The sequence below is a fragment of the Melanerpes formicivorus genome, unplaced genomic scaffold, assembly GCF_026170545.1.
Source record: "Melanerpes formicivorus ecotype bairdi unplaced genomic scaffold, bMelFor1.0.p_v2 SCAF_85, whole genome shotgun sequence".
Taxonomy (NCBI): Eukaryota; Metazoa; Chordata; class Aves; order Piciformes; family Picidae; genus Melanerpes; species Melanerpes formicivorus.
This window is the reverse complement of record NW_027142437.1, coordinates 1,299,874-1,319,051: the sequence shown is the minus strand read 5'-3', so window position 1 is coordinate 1,319,051 and position 19,178 is coordinate 1,299,874. Positions and strand designations below refer to the sequence as shown.

The following is a 19,178-nucleotide window of genomic DNA, read 5'->3' as shown; positions in this document are numbered from 1 at the left end:
CTTCTTGCTGTCTCCAACTCCCTGAAGGGAGGCTGTAAACAGGCAGAGGTTGGTCTCTTCTCCCAGGCAAGCAGCACCAGAACAAGAGGACACATCTCAGGCTGCACCAGGGAAAGTTCAGGCTGGAGGTCAGGAGGAAGTTCTACACAGAGAGAGTGATTGCCCATTGGAATGGGCTGCCCAGGGAGGTGGTGGAGTCACCATCACTGGAGGTGTTCAGGAGGAGACTTGATTGGGTGCTTGGTGCCATGGGTTAGTTGATTAGGTGGTGTTGGTTGATAGGTTGGACACGAAGATCTTGAGGGCGTCTTCCAACCTAGTTTGGTCCTATTCTATTCTATTCTATTCTATTCTATTCTATTCTATTCTATTCTATTCTATTCTATTCTATTCATCTACCTCTCTCTCTCTCTACCTGTGTATCTCTCTCCCTATGTATCTATCTCTCTCTCTCCCTATCTCTCTATCTTCCTATGTATCCATCTCTCTATCTACCTGTGTATCTATCTACCTACCTATATATCCACCTACCAACCTACCTACCTATGCATCCATCAATATATTCATCTGTCTCCCTATCTACCTACCTACATACCTATCTACTAATGTATCTGTCTGTCTCTATCTACCTATGTATCTGTCTGTCTCTATCTATCTACCTATCTAATCTGTCTACCTATGTATCTCTCTATCTCTCTATCTCTCTATGTATTCATCTCTCTACATATGTATCTATCTACCTACCTACCTACCTACCTATGTATCTGTCTGTCTCTCGCTCTATCTACATATGTATCCAGCAATCTGTCTGTCTATCTGTCTCTCCATCTGTCACAGTAGCACAGTGCATTAGGGTTTGGAAGGGACCTCCAGAGATCATCCAGCCCAACCCCCCTGCCAGAGCAGCAGCACCCAGGGCAGGCTGCACAGGAATGCATCCAGGGGGGGTTGGAAAGGCTCCAGAGAAGGAGACTCCACAACCTCTCTGGGCAGCCTGCTCCAGGGCTCTGGCACCCTCACTATAAAGTTTCTCCTCATGTTGAGCTGAAACCTTCTCTGCTCAAGTTTGTCTCCATTGTTCCTTGGCTTCTTGCTGTGCAGCACCCAAAGGAGCTTGGCCCCCTCCCCTTGACCCCCAGCCCTCAGCTCTTGAGAGACATTGAGCAGATCCCTCTCAGCCTTCTCCTCTCCAGACTAAACAGCCCCAGGGCTCTCAGGCTCTCTTCCCAGGGGAGATGCTCAAGTCCCCTAAGCATCCTCCTGCCTCTGCCTTGGACTCTCTCCAGCAGGTCTCTGTCTCTCTTCAACTGGGGAGCCCCAAACTGGACCCAGGATTGCAGCTGTGGTCTCAGCAGGGCAGAGCAGAGGGGGAGCAGAACCTCCCCAGCCCTGCTGGCCACACTTTTCTTGCTGCACTCCAGGATCCCCTTGGCTCTCTTGGCCAAAAGGGCACATTGCTGTCCCATGCAGAGCTTTCTGCCCACCAGCACTCCAAGGTGTTTCTCCATGGAGCTGCTGTCCAGCAGGGCAGCTCCTAACCTGTCCTGCCGCCTGCTGTTATCCCTCCCCAGCTGCAGGACCCTGCCCTTGTCCTTCTTGAACTCCATGAGGTTTGCCTGCAGCCAGCTCCCAGCCTGTGCAGCTCTGCTTGGAGGGCTGAATATCTATCCATGAACAGTTATTCTTTTCAGTAGCATTCCACCATCTTGAGTCCCTTTAAAAAGAACTATGCTGGAGGTATTTCTTGAGGCTTGTGGCAGTAAACCCAAGGTGGTTTTTTCCCCTTTCAGTCTTGTCTCCATTACAGATCTCTGGGTGGTGTAAGTTGTTTAAAACCAACCCCCATGGAGCAGCCTGGCTTTAACACCCATCCTTACAGAGAAAAGCTGCTTAATTGCAACCCCAGACACACTTTAGTTCATTTTGATTGTGCAGCTCTCCCATTATCATTACTTATTAATTACACCAAAGGGAGGGTTGTGTTAGTCACAGCAGCTCAAGCAACTTGATTTTATTGTGGCTTAATGTTCCAGGGCCCTGAGTGTCTGCAGCCCAGCCCAGCTCCCCTGGAGCCTTCACATCGAGTTGTGACCCCTTTTGGGGTCCCTTTTACTGGGGCAGGACCTTAGCTGCCATTGGAGAATGCAGAATAAGGTGCCTGGGAGAAGAGACCAACCCCCACCTGGCTACAACCTCCCTTCAGGGAGTTGCAGAGAGCAAGAAGGTCTCCCCTGAGCCTCCTCTTCTGCAGGCTAAGCAACCCCAGCTCCCTCAGCCTCTCCTCACAGGGCTGTGCTCCAGACCCCTCCCCAGCTTTGTTTTCCCTTCTCTGGACACCTTGGAGCAACTCAACATCTTGAGTTTCATCATTCAGCTCCTGAAATGATTGCACTGTAAGCCATGAGCTGCCCTGTACAGCTCTGAGATAGACAACCAAGGAGGACTAAGAAGTGGTGTGAAATCCTTTGAGGACCTTAGATATAAACAGAGGGCAGGGCAATAAAGAGCCAGGCTAAAGCTGATTAATAAACACTCCCCTACTCCACCAACCTGCCAGTCCCACAGTTTTGCAGCTGCATTAATGCAGCAGCTCATGATGTGCCATTGATTCCAGCAAGATACCTTTGTATTGGAAGTCTCACCTTGTTTTTCACAGTCTGCAGCATGGGAAATGATTCTCACTAATAAAGAAGGAAAACCAAACCACTGTTTGCGGATGTTTACTTTTCCTGGGTGGTGAGAGCCTGGCACAGGTTGCCCAGGGAGGTGGTGGAAGCCTCCTGCCTGGAGGTGTTTGCAGCCAGGCTGGATGTGGCTGTGAGCAACCTGCTGTAGTGTGAGGTGTCCCTGCCCGTGGCAGGGGGGTTGGAACTGGCTGAGCCTTGAGGTCCCTCAGAACTCTAACCCTGGACAGAGTTAAATATATGTGTGAAGTTTCTGACTGAGGCTCATAGAATCAGAGAATTGTTAGGGTTGGAAGGGACCTCAAGGCTCAGCCAGTTCCAACCCCCCTGCCATGGGCAGGGACACCTCACACTCCAGCAGGTTGCTCACAGCCACCTCCAGCCTGGCTGCAAACACCTCCAGGCAGGAGGCTTCCACCACCTCCCTGGGCAACCTGTGCCAGGCTCTCACCACCCTCATGGGGAGCAAGTTCTTCCTGACATCCGATCTCAATCTCCCCACTTCTAGTTTTGTTCCATCCCCCCCAGTCCTATCACTCCCTGACACCCTCAAAAGTCCCTCCCCAGCTTTCTTGGAGCCCCCTGCAGATCCTGGAAGGCCACAATTAGGTCTCCTCAGAGCCTTCTCTTCTCCAGCCTGCCCAACCCCAACTCCCTCAGCCTGTCCTCATGGGAGAGGTGCTCCAGCCCTCTGATTATACTTCTGGCCCTTCTCTGGACACACTCCAGAAGAAGCTTCTTCAAATGTCAGAGGCAAAATGTTATTCCTTACAGTAGGACACTTATTTGTTATTCAGATCATTATAACTGAAGATTGAACATGTTAAAAATTAATAGAGGAAGGTAAGAAAATAGATTGGAGCTCATTGAACTTCAGGGCCATCGAGGTTTCTGCATGTTTTTATTAGCTGGGACATAAAGAATTGTTCAGGATAGCAGAAAATTATCACTCTCCACTGCTGTGCAGCTACAGGAATACAGGTAGTGCTGAATAACAACAAATATCCCCCCCAAAAAAAGGTTTTCCTTCTAAATGTAAGTGTCTGGGCTGCCCTTCATAGCACAGGCATGATAGGAAGACAAGGTTTTGCTGCCTTGATTTCTCCTTTAACTACTCCAGCCACTGCACACTGCAAATAAAAACAACCCCAGGCAGTGCTAAAGGCTGGGGACAGAGTGGCTGGAGAGCAGCCAGGCAGAGAGGGACCTGGGGGGAGTGGTTGACAGCATAGTATCATAGTATCACAGTATCAGTCAGGGTTGGAAAGGACCACAAGGATCATCTAGTTCCAACCCCCCTGCCATGGGCAGGGACACCCCACACTAGATCAGCCTGGCCAGAGCCTCAGCCAGCCTGGTCCAGCAGCTGAACATGAGCCAGCAGTGTGCCCAGGTGGCCAAGAAGGCCAATGGCATCCTGGCCTGCATCAGGAACAGTGTGGCCAGCAGGAGCAGGGAGGTCATTCTGCCCTGTGCTCAGCACTGGTTAGGTCACACCTGGAATCCTGTGTCCAGTTCTGGGCTCCTCAGGTTAGGAAAGATGTTGAGCTGCTGGAAGGTGTCCAGAGAAGGGCAACAAAGCTGGGGAGGGGTCTGGAGCACAGCCCTGTGAGGAGAGGCTGAGGGAGCTGGGGTTGCTTAGCCTGGAGAAGAGGAGGCTCAGGGGAGACCTTCTTGCTCTCCCCAACTCCCTGAAGGGAGGTTGTAGCCAGGTGGGGGTTGGTCTCTTCTCCCAGGCAACCAGCTCCAGAACAAGAGGACACAGTCTCAAGCTGTGCCAGGGGAGGTTTAGGCTGGAGGTGAGGAAGAAATTCTTCCCAGCAAGAGAGATTGGCCACTGGGATGTGCTGCCCAGGGAGGTGGTGGAGTCCCCATCCCTGGAGGTGTTTAGGAAGAGCCTGGCTGAGGCACTTGGTGCCATGGTTTAGTTGATCAGATGGTGCTGGGTGACAGGTTGGACTGGATGATCTCAAAGGTCTTTTCCAACCTGGTTAATTCTGTATTCCTATTGCTCAGCAGCCTCCACTGCTAGGAGCTCAGTTGGGCTGTGGGCCCTCACCCTGCATGAGAGTAAGAAGGCTGACAAGAGGTGTGGGGGGGGAGTCTCTTGCTTGTGGTGGAAATCACAGCCCCACAGCAACATTCAGGTTGGAGAAGACCCTCAGGATCCCCAAGTCCAACCCAGAACTCTGCAAGTTTCACCCCTAAACCATATCCCCAAGCACCACATCCAAACCTGGAGTCTCAGTGCTCTTTGAGAGTGATTTTAGCTGGTCCCCCAGATGGGCTTCCAGTGTGAGACTGTGGGTTGAGAGAGTTGCCTAGGAAACTTACCCTGGGTGGTCTCTCATGTTAGGGTGCTGCTGCCTGCTTCTAGCAGGGCTGACAAGGGGTTCCTGATTGCCCTGACACTGAGTAAACACACAAAGCAAGCTGTGTTAGTAAGCAGTTATTCTCACTGAGTGGCTTGGGTAACAGATCTCTGCTGGTGCATAGCTTTTGATCCTTCCAGTTCCTGTCAGATGTTACTTGATGAAGGAACAGAGTCTGCTCAGCAAGTTTGCTGATGACACCAAGCTGGGAGGCTTGGCTGAGACACCTGGAGGCTGTGTGGCCATCCAGAGAGACTTGGACAGACTGAGAGCTGGGCACAGGGGAACCCAATGAGGTTCAACAAGGAGAAGTGCAGAGGCTGGGGAGGAAGAATAAACTGCAGCAGGACAGGCTGGGAGGGGTTCTGCTGGAAAGCAGCCCCAAGGAGAGGGACCTGGGAATGCTGGTGGGCAGCAAGTTCTGTATGGGACAGCAAAGTTCCCTGGGGGCCAAGAAGGCCAAGGGGGTCCTGGGCTGCATCCAGAGGAGTGTGTCCAGCAGAGCCAGGGAGGTTCTCCTCCCCCTCTACTCTGCCCTGGTGAGGACACACCTGGAGTATTGCATCCAGTTCTGGGCTCCCCAGTTTAAGAGGGACAGGGATCTGCTGGAGAGAGTCCAGCAAAGGGTTGCAAGGATGATTAGGGGACTGGAGCACTGCCTGGGGAGGAGAGGCTGAGAGCCCTGGGGCTGTTTGGTCTGGAGAAGAGAAGACTGAGAGGGGATTTAATAAATGCTTATCAATATCTGAGGGCTGGGGGTCAGGAGGGAGGGGACAGGCTCTGCTCACTTGCTCCCTGGGATAGGACAAGGGGCAATGGATGTAAGCTGCAGCACAGGAGGTTCCACCTCAACACAAGGGGGAACTTCTTTATTGTGAGGGTCACAGAGCCCTGGAGCAGGCTGCCCAGAGAGGTTGTGGAGTCTCCTTCTCTGGAGCCTTTCAAGGTCTGCCTGGATGTGTTCCTGTGTGACCTGAGCTAGATTGCATGGTCCTGCTCTGGCAGGGGGATTGGTTTAGTCCTGAGGTGTGTGGTGACAGGTTGGACTTGATCTTTGAGGTCTCTTCCAACCTTGGTGATTCTGTGATCTCTTTGGGTCCCTTCCAACCCCTGAGACCCTGTGAGTTGTGAGCCTGTGAGTTGGGCATTGCAGCCAGGCTTAGACTGGTGACTTCTTTCTGCTGTTGTCCTGATACTGTTCCCAATCCAGGCAAAATTTCTCCTTCTGTTCTAAACCTTTGATGTTGTGGTTGTATTTTACCCAAGCATTGGTGCAATTCCTGTGCTGCTATGAGCAGAGACACTGTGGCTGAATCTCAGTGGCTGCCAATATGCTCTCAGGGGAAGGCAGTCACGTTTGGGGGGGGCTTTGGTGCTGCACTTCCTGAGAGCAACAGATTGCTGTGCAGTTTTGGCTAAGGTACAGTTGGCCAGCAGCCCTGGATTTCTAACAACCTCATCTGCTGTGTTGTTTTGCTAGGAGATTGTTTCAAGTGCTTTCTGGAGCAGAATTGTCCCTTTAGGGAGCTGGGAAGGAATTTAGTATCATAGTATCATAGTATCAGTCGGGGTTGGAAGGGACCACAAGGATCATCTAATTCCAACCCCCCTGCCATGGGCAGGGACACCCCACACTAGATCAGCCTGGCCAGAGCCTCATCCAGCCTGGGCTTAAACACCTCCAGGGACGGGGCCCCAACCACCTCCCTGGACAACCCAACTGGATGATCCTTGTGGTCCCTTCCAACCCTGACTGATACTATGATACTATGACTTCCCTGCTCCTGCTGGCCACACTGTTCCTGATGCAGGCCAGGATGCCATTGGGCTTTTGAACTAGGAAGTGAGATGCAGCTGAAAAGATCTGGGAAGTTCTTCCCCATGAGGGTAGTGAGAGCCTGGCACAGGCTGCCCAGGGAGGTGGTGGAAGCCTCCTGCCTGGAGGTGTTTGCAGCCAGGCTGGATGTGGCTGTGAGCAACCTGCTGTAGTGTGAGGTGTCCCTGCCCATGGCAGGGGGGTTGGAACTGGCTGAGCCTTGAGGTCCCTTCCAAGCCTTAAAATTCTATGACTCTATGTGGGAATGCAGCAGAAAGACAAGAAGTGGTGGCACTGGGGGCCAGTATTCAGAGCCAGGGGAAAATTGTGCTTAATGTCCTTGGTGGAGCCATGGGGAAGTTAACTTCCGTTGTGTTGCTTTCTGGTTCCTCTCCCAATAGAGATCAGAGGAGGAAGAGAAAATGAAGTGTGGTTCTTGAAAATCTCCAAGCTGGCACTGGCTTTTGCAATTATCCACTCCAAGCCAGCAGGGCAGAGTTGCAGAGAATACATTGAGCAGCTTGCCAGGGCTGCATCCAAGCCTGAGCATGGCTGGAAGTCCAAAGCTGAAGCGCTGGAGGCTGAAGTCCTTCGCTTGCGTCAGGAACTTCTTCTGCACAAGATCTGCCCAAGATTCTGCCTGGAAAATGGTGAGATCCTGAGCTAACTCCTGGCTAGGGGAGGGCTGGTGAGCTCCAGCAGCATGTGTTTCTCTGACTTGTGAATGTGGGGTGAGTCATTCTTGTTCTAGGACATCAAAGGCACAGGGAGGAGCTTGGAAATGGGGCGGTGGAGGATGGCTGCAGGCTCCGGGGAGGGATCTGGGGACAGACTGAGAGAGTTGGGGCTGCTCAGTCAGGGGAAGAGAAGGCTCTGAGGAGACCTAATTGTAGCCCTGCAGTATCTGAAGGGGGCTACAGGAAAGCTGGGGAGGGACTATTGAGGGTGTCAGGGAGGGATAGGACTGGGGGGAATGGAGCAAAACTAGAAATGGGGAGATTGAGATTGGATGTGAGGAAGAAGTTGTTCCCCATGAGAACACAGTTTGCCCAGGGAGGTGGTGGAAGCCTCCTGCCTGGAGGTGTTTGCAGCCAGGCTGGCTGTGGCTGTGAGCAACCTGCTGTGGTGTGAGGTGTCCCTGTCCATGGCAGGGGGGCTGGAACTGGCTGAGCCTTGAGGTCCCTTCCAGCCCTGACAATTCTGTGATCCTGTGATTTCTTCTGGGAGATGGAGGGAAAAACACTCTTGGGTGAAGGGGAGAGAGAGTTCACTGCTGAGGGGATGCCTGGAATCAAAATGTATTGCTAATTCCTTTGTAACTGGAGATTTTTAGAAGGCTCCCTGATAGAAAGCTTGGTGAGACTTTACTGGAGTGCCTTTGTGCTGACAGCACAGCTGCTTTATTGCCTTGTGAAAAGATTTCTGGGTTCTACCTTTGACTGAGAGGGAGGATGGATTAGACTTTAGCTAGAAGCTCTAAGGGTTGGTTGGTTGGTTGGTTTATTTATTTTCTCAATAATAGACTTTCTCTAGCAAAGTGGTTGTAGCCAGCTGGGGGTTGGTCTCTTCTGCCAGGCAAGCAGCACCAGAACAAGAGGACACTGCATCCAGTTCTGGAGCCCCTATTACAAGAAGGATCTGGAGGATCCTTCAAGAAGGATGCTGGAAGGTGTCCAGAGAAGGGCCATGAGGATGAGCAGAGGGCTGGAGCTGCTCTGCTGTGAGGACAGACTGAAGGAGTTGGGGCTGTTCAGTCTGCAGAAGAGAAGGCTCTGAGGTGACCTCGTTGTGGCCTTGCAGTATCTGAAGGGGCCTACAGGAAGGCTGGGGAGGGACTGCTCAGGATCTCAGGTAGTGATAGGACTAGGGGGAATGGAATGAAGCTGGAGGTGGGGAGATTCAGGCTGGAGGGGAGGAGGAAGTTCTTCCCCACGAGAGTGGTGAAGCCCTGGAATGGGTTGTCCAGGGAGGTGGTTGGGGCCCTGTCCCTGGAGGTGTTTAAGCCCAGGCTGGCTGAGGCTCTGGCCAGGCTGATCTAGTGTGGGGTGTCCCTGCCCATGGCAGGGGGGTTGGAACTGGCTGATCCTTGTGGTCCCTTCCAACCCTGACTGATAATTGTGATTCTATGACACAGTCTCAAGTTGCACCACGGGAAGTTTAGGCTGGAGGTGAGGAGAAGGTTCTTCACTTAGACAGAGATTGGCCATTGGGATGTGCTGCCCTGGGAGGTGGTGGAGTCACCATGCCTGGAGGTGTTCACAAAAGGCTTGGATGTGGCACTTGGAGCCATGGTTTAGTTGCCAGGAGGTGTTAGGTTTTAGGCCATAGGTTGGATTTGATGACCTCTGAGGTCTTTTCCAACCTGCTTGACTCTGTGATTGTATGGCAGTGATGCAGTGACTCTTCATGCTTGCCTTCATGTTGTGAGGAGCTGATTGCATCTGTGCATACAATCAGGAGAGGTTTATTAGCATCTAATTGGAGGTGTTCAGGAGGAGACTTGATGGGGTGCTTGGTGCCATGGGTTAGTTGTTTAGGTGGTGTTGGATTGGTTGATGGGTTGGACACGATGATCTTGAAGGTCTCTTCCAACCTGGTTTATTCTATGTAATGTTTGGAGAGGATATTCTCCTTGTGCAGGGAGCAGAGCATATCCAGGACATGAAACAAAATAATCTGCAGATTCTCTTTCCAGTCTCACTTTGGTGTAGCTCTTTGAGCAGTTGAGCTGAGCAGTGCTGATTCCTCACTTGCCAGAGGAAGCTCTGGTGGTTGTGAGGTAGGATGAGGAACGAGCTGTCCTTGGCAAGTACCACCTCTCCCAGGGGATGGGAGTTTGCATCATCCCAGTCACACTCAAGTTTGGTCACAGACCTGAAGTGTGATGCATCTAATTTTAGATAGCTGCAGCTGCACTGAACCCTCTGTTCCAAGGTACCTTCAGTAGCTAACCCAATCCCATTTGTGAGTGTGGGCAAGCCTTGTTTAGCAATGGAATCATAATGAGTGGAGGTGAGGAGAGAGTTCTTCACTGAGTTGTTAGCCATTGGGATGTGCTGCCCAGGGAGGTGGTGGAGTCACCATCCCTGGAGGTGTTCAAGAGGGGATTGGACCTGGCACTTGGTGCCATGGTTTAGTAGTCAGGAGGTATTGGGTGACAGGTTGGACTTGATGATCTTTGAGGTCTTTTCCAACCTTATTGATTCTATGATTCTGTGATTCTATGATCTCTGAGGTCTCTTCCAACCTTGGTGATTCTGTGTGATTCTGTCTGGCTATGTGGCATCTATAATCCTTCTGTATTCCTGCAGGCTCTCCAGGCTACAAACCCTATACAGGACCTAGTGTGGAGCTGCTTTGCCCTTCATCTCTTTCCTTGTGTTTCTGTTGTCTTTGTGTTTATGTTATGTGTTTATGGTTGACAGCAGCTGAACATGAGCCAGCAGTGTGCCCAGGCAGCCAAGAGGGCCAATGGCATCCTGGCCTGCATCAGGAACAGTGTGGCCAGCAGGAGCAGGGAGGTCATTCTGCCCCTGTACACTGCACTGGTTAGGCCACACCTTGAGTCCTGTGTCCAGTTCTAGGCCCCTCAGTTTAAGAAGGACATTGAGACACTTGAAGATGTCCAGAGAAGGGCAACAAAGTTGGGGAGGGGTCTGGAGCACAGCCCTGGGAGCAGAGGCTGAGGGAGCTGGGGTTGCTTAGCCTGCAGAAGAGGAGGCTCAGGGGAGACCTTCTTGCTCTCTCCAACTCCCTGAAGGGAGGCTGTAGCCAGGTGGGGATTGGTCTCTTCTCCCAGGCAACCAGTACCAGAACAAGAGGACACAGTCTCAAGCTGTGCCAGGGGAAGTTTAGTCTGGAGGTGAGGAGAAAGTTCTTCCCAGGAAGAGAGATTGGCCATTGGGATGTGCTGCCCAGGGAGGTGGTGGAGTCACTGTCCCTGGAGATGTTCACAAAAGGCTTGGATGTGGCACTTGCAGCCATGGTTTAGTTGTCAGGAGGTGTTAGGTATTAGGTCATAGGTTGGACTTGATGATCTCTGAGGTCTTTTCCAACCTGGTTGATTCAGTGATTCAATGATTCAATGAGTTCCAACCCAAGGTTCACTTTGCAGCTGGATCTTCCCTGCTCTGGATTCTGAGTGTGAGAGCTTTCTTCTCCCACCTGCTGTCTGTAATAATAGTAGTAGGCCTTCCAGAGGCTTCAGGAGTGATTAGAGCCTGCCCATGGAGTTTTATTTCCCTGAGGTGAGAAATTTATGAGCTCTTTGAAGCTGTGATGCCTGTTTGCCTTCTCCAAACAAAGTGGCATGCAGCATGGGTGCACAGGAAGGAGAAACAACAAAGCAGCCATTGAAAAAGTATTTTTAGACTAGACTAGGCTAGACTAGAATAGAATAAACCAGGTTGGAAGAGACCTTCAAGATCATCGTATCCAACCCATCAACCAATCCAACACCACCTAAACAACTAACCCATGGCACCAAGCACCCCATCAAGTCTCCTCCTGAACACCTCCAGTGAGGGTGACTCCACCACCTCCCCAGGCAGCCCATTCCAATGGGCAATCACTCTCTCTGTGTAGAACTTCTTCCTAACATCCAACCTGAACCTCCCCTGGCACAGCCTGAGACTGTGTCCTCTTGTTCTGGTGCTGGCTGCCTGGGAGAAGAGACCAACCTCTGCCTGTCTACAACCTCCCTTCAGGTAGTTGTAGAGAGCAATAAGGTCTACCCTGAGTCTTCTCCTCTCCAGGCTAAGCAACCCCAGCTCCCTCAGCCTCTCCTCACAGGGCTGTGTTCCAAACCCCTCACCAACTTTGTTGCCCTTCTCTGGACACCTTCCAGCAAGTCAACCTCCTTCCTAAACTGAGGGGCCCAGAACTGGACACAGGACTCGAGGTGTGGCCTAACCAGTGCAGTGTACAGGGGCACAATGACCTCCCTGCTCCTGCTGGCCACACTCTTCCTGATGCAGGCCAGGATGCCATTGGCCCTCTTGGCTGCCTGGGCACACTGCAGGCTCATGTTCATCCTACCATCAACCAGCACCCCCAGGTCCCACTCTGCCTGGCTGCTCTCAGCCACTCTGACCCCAGCCTGTAGCACTGCCTGGGGTTGTTGTGGCCAATGTGCAGAACCTGGCACTTGGATGTGTCCAATCTCCTGCCCTTGGCCTCTGCCCATCTATCCCCTCTGAGTCCTTGTTTGTCATCAGAGACCCCCCCAAAAAAGCTTGAGGTTCCTTTCTGAGGGGTAGGAGCCTGCTTTCCTGCAGTTGGAGTGGTGGCAGTACAAGTTGTTCCTGTTTAATGTGTTGTGTGGAAAACTGCTGAGGTTTACACTCACTGTGCTGCAAGTGGAAGTTCCTTACTTGACTTAATGTGCAGCTGGCTGTATGAATACAAGGACAGTGGTGGTACTATTGCATGGTGCTGCTTTGGGCTGTGCATCACCCACCCTAGGAGAAGGAGAAGCAGATCTTTCTCTAACTGCCTCTTCATTGGGCTCCCCAGTTCAGGAGTGACAGGGACCTGCTGGAGAGACTCCAGCAGAGAGCCACAAGGATGGAATGTGCTGCCCAGGGAGGTGGTGGAGTCCCTGTCCCTGGCAGGGTTCACAAAAGGCTTGGCTGTGGCACTTGGAGCCAGGGTTTAGTTGTCATGAGGTGTTAGGTATTAGGTCATAGGTTGGACTTGATGATCTCTGAGGTCTTTTCCAACCTGGTTGATTCTGTGATTCTATGCTTAGGGGACTTGGGCATCTCCCCTGGGAAGAGAGACTGAGAGCCCTGGGGCTGGAGAAGAGAAGGCTGAGAGGGATCTGATCAATGTCTCTCAATAGCTAAGGGTCAAGTGGAGGGGGCCAAGCTCTTTTGGGTGCAGCACAGCAATAAGCCAAGGAACAATGGAGACAAACTTGAGCAGAGTAGGTTTGGGTGGTGTGCAATAGTAAGACAAGGAACAGCAGGTACAAGCTTGAACATAGAAGAAGTTCTTCCCAGCAAGAGAGATTGGCCATTGGGATGTGCTGCCCAGGGAGGTGGTGGAGTCACCATCCCTGAGGGTGTCTAAGAGGAGCCTGGCTGAGGCACTTGGTGCCGTGGTTTAGTTGATCAGATGGTGCTGGGTGATAGGTTGGACTGGAGCTCAAAGGTCTTTTCCAACCTGGTTAATTCTGTTCTGTTTTATTCTATAGAAGGTTTCAGCTCACCATAAGGAGAAACTTCTTTGTAGTGAGGGTGACAGAGCCCTGGAGCAGGCTGCCCAGAGAGGTTGTGGAGTCTCCTGCTCTGGAGCCTTTCCACACCCCCTTGGATGCATTCCTGTGCAGACTGCCCTGGGTGCTGCTGCTCTGGCAGGGGGTTGGACTGGCTGATCTCTGGAGGTCCCTTCCAACCTCTGATGTTATTTAACTCTGTGATTCTATGGTTGTTTTTCACCAGGTCATTATTGCCCTGGCAGCTCTGCCCCTGGGTAGACACAAATCAGATTTCACATTAACCAAACCTCCTTCCCTTTCTTTGGTTCAGATGAAAAATCCCTGGCAGTGAGGGAAGGAACTCCTTGCTGTCATGCCAAGAACGGGAGCATGGGATGTCTGATGGCCAAGGGCTCAGGCCCAACCAGCATGGATTTAGGAAGGGCTGGTCCTGCCTGACCAACCTGATCTCCTTCTATGATCAGGTGACTGCCTGGTGGATGTGGGGAGGCCTGTGGATATGGTCTACCTGGACTTCAGCAAGGCCTTTGACACCGTCCCCCATAGCAAACTCCTGGCCAAGCTGTCAGCTCGTGGCTTGGACAGCAGCACTCTGAGCTGGGTTAGGAACTGGCTGGAGGCTGAGCCCAGAGAGTGGTGGTGAATGGTGCCACAGCCAGCTGGCAGCCAGGCACTATTGGTATCCCCCAGGGATCAGTGCTGGGCCCTGTGCTCTTTAACATCTTCATTGATGATGTGGATGAGGGAGTCGAGTCAGTCATCAGCAGGTTTGCAGATGACACCAAGTTAGGAGCAGATGTTGGTCAGTTAGAGGGTAGAAAGGCTCTGCAGAGGGACCTCAACCGACTGGACAGATGGGCAGAGGCCAACAGGATGGCATTCAACAAGTCCAAGTGCCAGGGGCTGCACTTTGGCCATGGCAACCCCATGCAGAGCTACAGGCTGGTGTCAGTGTGGCTGAGAGCTGCCAAACAGAGAGGGACCTAGGGGTGCTGATTGACAGCTGCCTAAACATGAGCCAGCAGTGTGCCCAGGGGGCCAAGAAGGCCAAGGGCATCCTGGCCTACATTAGGAATACTGTGGCCAGCAGGAGCAGGGAGGTCATTGTGCCCTGTGCTCAGCACTGGTTAGGCCACACCTTGAGTGCTGTGTCCAGTTCTGGGCCCCTCAGTTTAAGAAGGACATTGAGACACTTGAAGGTGTCCAGAGAAGGGCAACAAGGCTGGGGAGAGGCCTTGAGCACAGCCCTGTGAGGAGAGGCTGAGGGAGCTGGGGTTGTTTAGCCTGGAGAATAGGAGGCTCAGAGGTGACCTCATTGCCCTCTACAACTACCTGAAAGGTGATTGTGGCCGGGAAGGGGTTGGTCTCTTCTCCCAGGCAAACAGCAGCAGAACAAGAGGACACAGTCTCAAGCTGTGCCAGGGGAAGTTTAGGCTGGAGGTGAGGAGAAAGTTCTTCACTGAGAGAGTCGTTTGCCATTGGAATGTGCTGCCCAGGGAGGTGGTGGAGTCCCCATCCCTGGAGGTGTTCAAGAGGGGACTGGATGTGGCACTTGGTGCCATGGTCTAGTCATGAGGTCTGTGTTTATAGGTTGGACTCAATGATCCTCAAGGTCCTTTCCAACCTTAGTGATGCTGTGAGACTGTGATACTGTGAGACTGTCTGAGCACTCCTTTGTCACTTCCCTTTGGTGCTACCTGAAAAGACAAAGGGTCTGAGAGGGCATTGATGAATTCATGGATTCATGGCTTGAAGCACCTGTCCCCTAAGACAAATCCCTTAGCTGGTAGCAGCCCATCAAATCAAGTCACACTGGTTCCTGGCAGCCTTTGTTAAAGGGATCTGAAAAGCCTGCAGCTGTTACTCCAACCTAAGCAGGCACAGATGCAGTGCTCCCCCCTGGTGGCTTTTTCCCCCAAGCATGTACTTTAGGAGTGACAATTTAGAGGATGGATGTTTATTGCCTCTGTTGCCTTAGGCTGATCCTCCTGAAGGCTTCCAAGGCAGTTATCCAGGGTGTATTTTTAGCCAAGCTTCTATCAGGCATGGGTTCTCTTCTCCTTAGCTTCACCTTCAGTCCTGATTCATGGTCCTCCCTTCGAGGAATTTACACTCTAGGAATGCACTGAACTGCCTCTTCCTCTCAGGAGAAATAGCAGCAAACAAACCCACTGCCCCCCTGCCTGGCCCCCCACTGCCCCCCTGCCTGCCCCCCACTGCCTTTCTGATGGAATGGAGTGGAGTGGAATGGAATGGAATGGAATGGAATGGAGTGGAATAGACTAGACTAGACTACAACACAATACAATACAATTAACCAGATTGGAAAAGACCTCAGAGATCATCCAGTCCAACCTATCACCCAACACCATCTGATCAACCAAACCATGGCACCAAGTGCCTCACCCAGGCTCTTCTTAAACACCTCCAGGGATGGTGACTCCACCACCTCCCTGGGCAGCACATCCCAATGGCCAATCTCTCTTTCTATGGAGAACTTCTTCCTAACATCCAGCCTAAACCTCCCCTGGCACAGCTTGGCCAGGCAGAAAGGGACCTGGGGGTACTGGTTGACATCAGATGAACATGAGCCAGCAGTGTGCCCAGGTGACCAAGAAGGCCAATGGCATCCTGGCCTGCATCAGGAACAGTGTGGCCAGCAGGAGCAGGGAAGTCATTGTGCCCTGTGCTCAGCACTGGTTAGGCCACACCTTGAGTCCTGTGTCCAGTTCTGGGCTCCTCAATTTAGGAAAGATGTTGAGCTGCTGGAAGGTGTCCAGAGAAGGGCAACAAAGCTGGGGAGGGGTCTGGAGCACAGCCCTGTGAGGAGAGGCTGAGGGAGCTGGGGTTGCTTAGCCTGGAGAAGAGGAGGCTCAGGGGAGACCTTCTTGCTCTCCCCAACTCCCTGAAGGGAGGTTGTAGCCAGGTGGGGGTTGGTCTCTTCTCCCAGGCAACCAGCAGCAGAACAAGAGGACACAGTCTGAAGCTGTGCCAGGGGAAGTTTAGGCTGGAGGTGAGGAGAAAGTTCTTCACTGAGAGAGTCATTGGTCATTGGGATGTGCTGCCCAGGGAGGTGGTGGAGTCACCATCCCTGGAGGTGTTCAAGAGGGGACTGGATGTGGCACTTGGTGCCATGGTCTAGTCATGAGGTCTGTGGTGACAGCTTGGACTCAATGATCTTTGAGGTCTCTTCCAACCTTGCTGATACTGTGATACTGTGTCCCTGCCCATGGCAGGGGGCTTGGAACTGGCTGAGCCTTGAGGTCCCTTCCACCCCTGACAATTCTGTGATTCTATGATACATATCAGTCTGTTAGAAGCAATTACTTCCCTCCCCAGAAGGAAGCTGTGAAATGTTTGCAGCTGTCCTGAGTAACATTTAGCAAAGATTTTCTTTGCTGTGGCATGGGGGGTGGTAAGGTGGAGGCCTGTGTGCTGGGCTTCCCAAATTGCCCTGCTGTCTTTATGTATCATAGAATTGTTAGGAAGGGAGCTCCAGGCTCAGCCAGCTCCAACCCCCTGCCATGGGCAGGGACACCTCACACTACAGCAGGTTGCTCACAGCCACATCCAGCCTGGCTGCAAACACCTCCAGGCAGGAGGCTTCCACCACCTCCCTGGGCTATTTTTTGCTGGTCAGCACGTTTGAATGAGCTGCTGTTGCAGCTTGCTGTGTCCTCTCACCACTTTTTCCCCCCTTATGGTACTTGGCAGGAAGCAAGGAATGCACAAGGATGGCAGCTGCAGAGGGGCCTCTGAGCAGCAGCTTTGGCTTTGTTCTTTTTCTATCTTCCTTTTTCTCCAAGGTGAGAGGATTCTCCACTGGGCAGCAGTCAACACTGAGTTTGATGTTGCCATGGAAAAGAGATCTCATTCTTTTGGTTTCGTGCTTAGGGATGGGATGTGTCTGCAGCAAGATTCTTCCTCTCTCCCTCTGCCCCCCCTGAAAGGTGGCCTCTCCATACAGATCACAGACTCACAGAAACATTCAGGTTGGAAAAGTTCCTCAGGAGCACCAATTCCAACCCACAATCCTACTCAACAAGGGTCACCCCTAAACCAGAGACCCAAGCACCACAGCCAAACCACCTTGTAACACAGCCAGGCTTGGGGACTCCACCACCTCCCTGGGCAGCACATTCCAAGGCCTGACCACTCTTGCCATCAAAAAATGTTTCCTAATGTCCAATCTAAACCTACCCAGTGGCAGCTTGAGGCCATTCCCTCTTGCTCTGTCACTAATTACCTGTGAGATGAGACCCCACCTGGAGTACTGCCTCCAGCTCTGAAGCCCCCATGACAAGAGGGATCTGGAGGTGCTGGAAGGTGTCCAGAGCAGGGCCACGAGGATGAGCAGAGGGCTGGAGCTGCTCTACTGTGAGGACAGACTGAAGGAGTTGGGGCTGTTCAGTCTGGAGAAGAGAAGGCTCCCAGGTGACCTCATTGTGGCCTTCCAGGATCTACAGGAAGGCTGGGGAGGGACTGCTCAGGATCTCAGGGAGTGATAGGACTAGGGGGAATGGAATGAAGCTGGAGGTGGGGAGAAAGTTCTTCCCCATGAGAGTGGTGAAGCCCTGGAATGGGTTGTCCAGGGAGGTGGTTGAGGCCCTGTCCCTGGAGGTGTTTAAGCCCAGGCTGGCTGAGGCTCTGGCCAGGCTGATGTAGTGTGGGGTGTCCCTGCCCATGGCAGGGGGGTTGGAACTGGATGATCCTTGTGGTCCCTTCCAACCCTGACTGAAACTATGATACCAGCAGCAGCCTCTGCACAACCTCCTTTCAGGTAGTTGTAGACAGCAATGAGGTCTCCCCTCAGCCTCCTCTCTTTCACACTAACCATCCCCAGCTCCTTCAGTCTCTCTTCATCAGCTTTATTCTCCAGGCCCTTCCCAGCTTCCTTGCCCTCCTCTGCCCTGGCTCCAGCACCTCCACAGCTCTCCTGTATTGAACTGCCCCAAAGTGGACACAACCCTCAAGGTGTGGCCTCCCCAGAGCTGAGTACAAGGTCACCCCAGTCTTAAGTAAGAGTCAACCCAGCATTGTCTGTAAGGCATGATGGTGTCAGAGGCACTGTACTTCAAGAATGAACTCTCAGTTGACATCTTAAGTGCCCTAATGCACTCCCAGGCTTCCCAGTGTGCTGCCAATGCAGGTAGGCAGGCCTGCAAGCCCTGTGTCTCCCTCTGAACTGCAGTTTGGTTGTGTTAGGAGGGGAGCCAGGAAGCGAGGGAAGATCCAGCAGACGACAAAAATGGAGCTCCAATGTGTTTAGCACAGATTGATGGGAGTGTGGCTCTTGGAATAGGATGATGATGAGATAAATCTGTTCATCTTAATTGTGGTGACACAATGAGAAACTTTGCTGAAAGCTGAGGCCTATTCAGGATAATTAAATAAGTTAATTTGCAATCTGGAACAAGCACCAGCTGGAGTGCCATGATTCACTGGAGGCTCAGAGTACTGCTCCTTCCATGGATAAGGAGTGTGCTGTGGTGCTGGAAACTTTCTCCTGGTGAAGGCAGATGCTGTCTGCTTATCAGATGGCACTGCTGCAGCTGTTCTGAGCTCCTACTTGGGGCACAGGGCCCCAAGAATCATCCAGGTTTCTGCACAGGAACACATCTAAGGGCTGGGCTCTACACCCTGGCCACAGCAACCCCAGGCAGTGCTGCAGGCTGGGGACAGAGTGGCTGGAGAGCAGCCAGGCAGGAAGGGACCTGGGGGTGCTGGTTGACAGCAGCTGAACATGAGCCAGCAGTGTGCCCAGGTGGCCAAGAATGCCAATGGCATCCTGGCCTGCATCAGGAACAGTGTGGCCAGGAGGAGCAGGGAAGTATCATAGTATCATAGTATCACAGTATCAGTCAGGGTTGGAAGGGGACCACAAGGATCATCCAGTTCCAACCCCCTGCCTTGGGCAGGGACACCCCACACTAGATCAGCCTGGCCAGAGCCTCAGCCAGCCTGGCCTTAAGCACCTCCAGGGACAGGGCCCCAACCACCTCCCTGGACAACCCATTCCAGGGCTTCACCACTCTCATGGGGAAGAACTTCCTCCTCCCCTCCAGCCTGAATCTCCCCACCTCCAG

At 52.5% G+C, this 19,178-nt stretch overlaps 1 protein-coding gene across 3 annotated transcripts in view; it reads left to right on the top strand.

Annotated features, from left to right (window-relative positions):
- The first annotated feature begins 7,579 nt into the window (after positions 1-7,579).
- MEI4 (meiotic double-stranded break formation protein 4) overlaps positions 7,580-19,178 on the top strand; it is a 69,748-nt gene continuing 58,149 nt past the window's right edge. For all 3 annotated transcript variants that reach the window (XM_068165181.1, XM_068165182.1, XM_068165180.1), the window contains exon 1: positions 7,580-7,603. In XM_068165181.1, the coding sequence (XP_068021282.1) occupies positions 7,597-7,603 (7 nt within the window). In that variant the 5' untranslated portion in view covers positions 7,580-7,596. The remainder of the gene's footprint in view (positions 7,604-19,178) is intronic.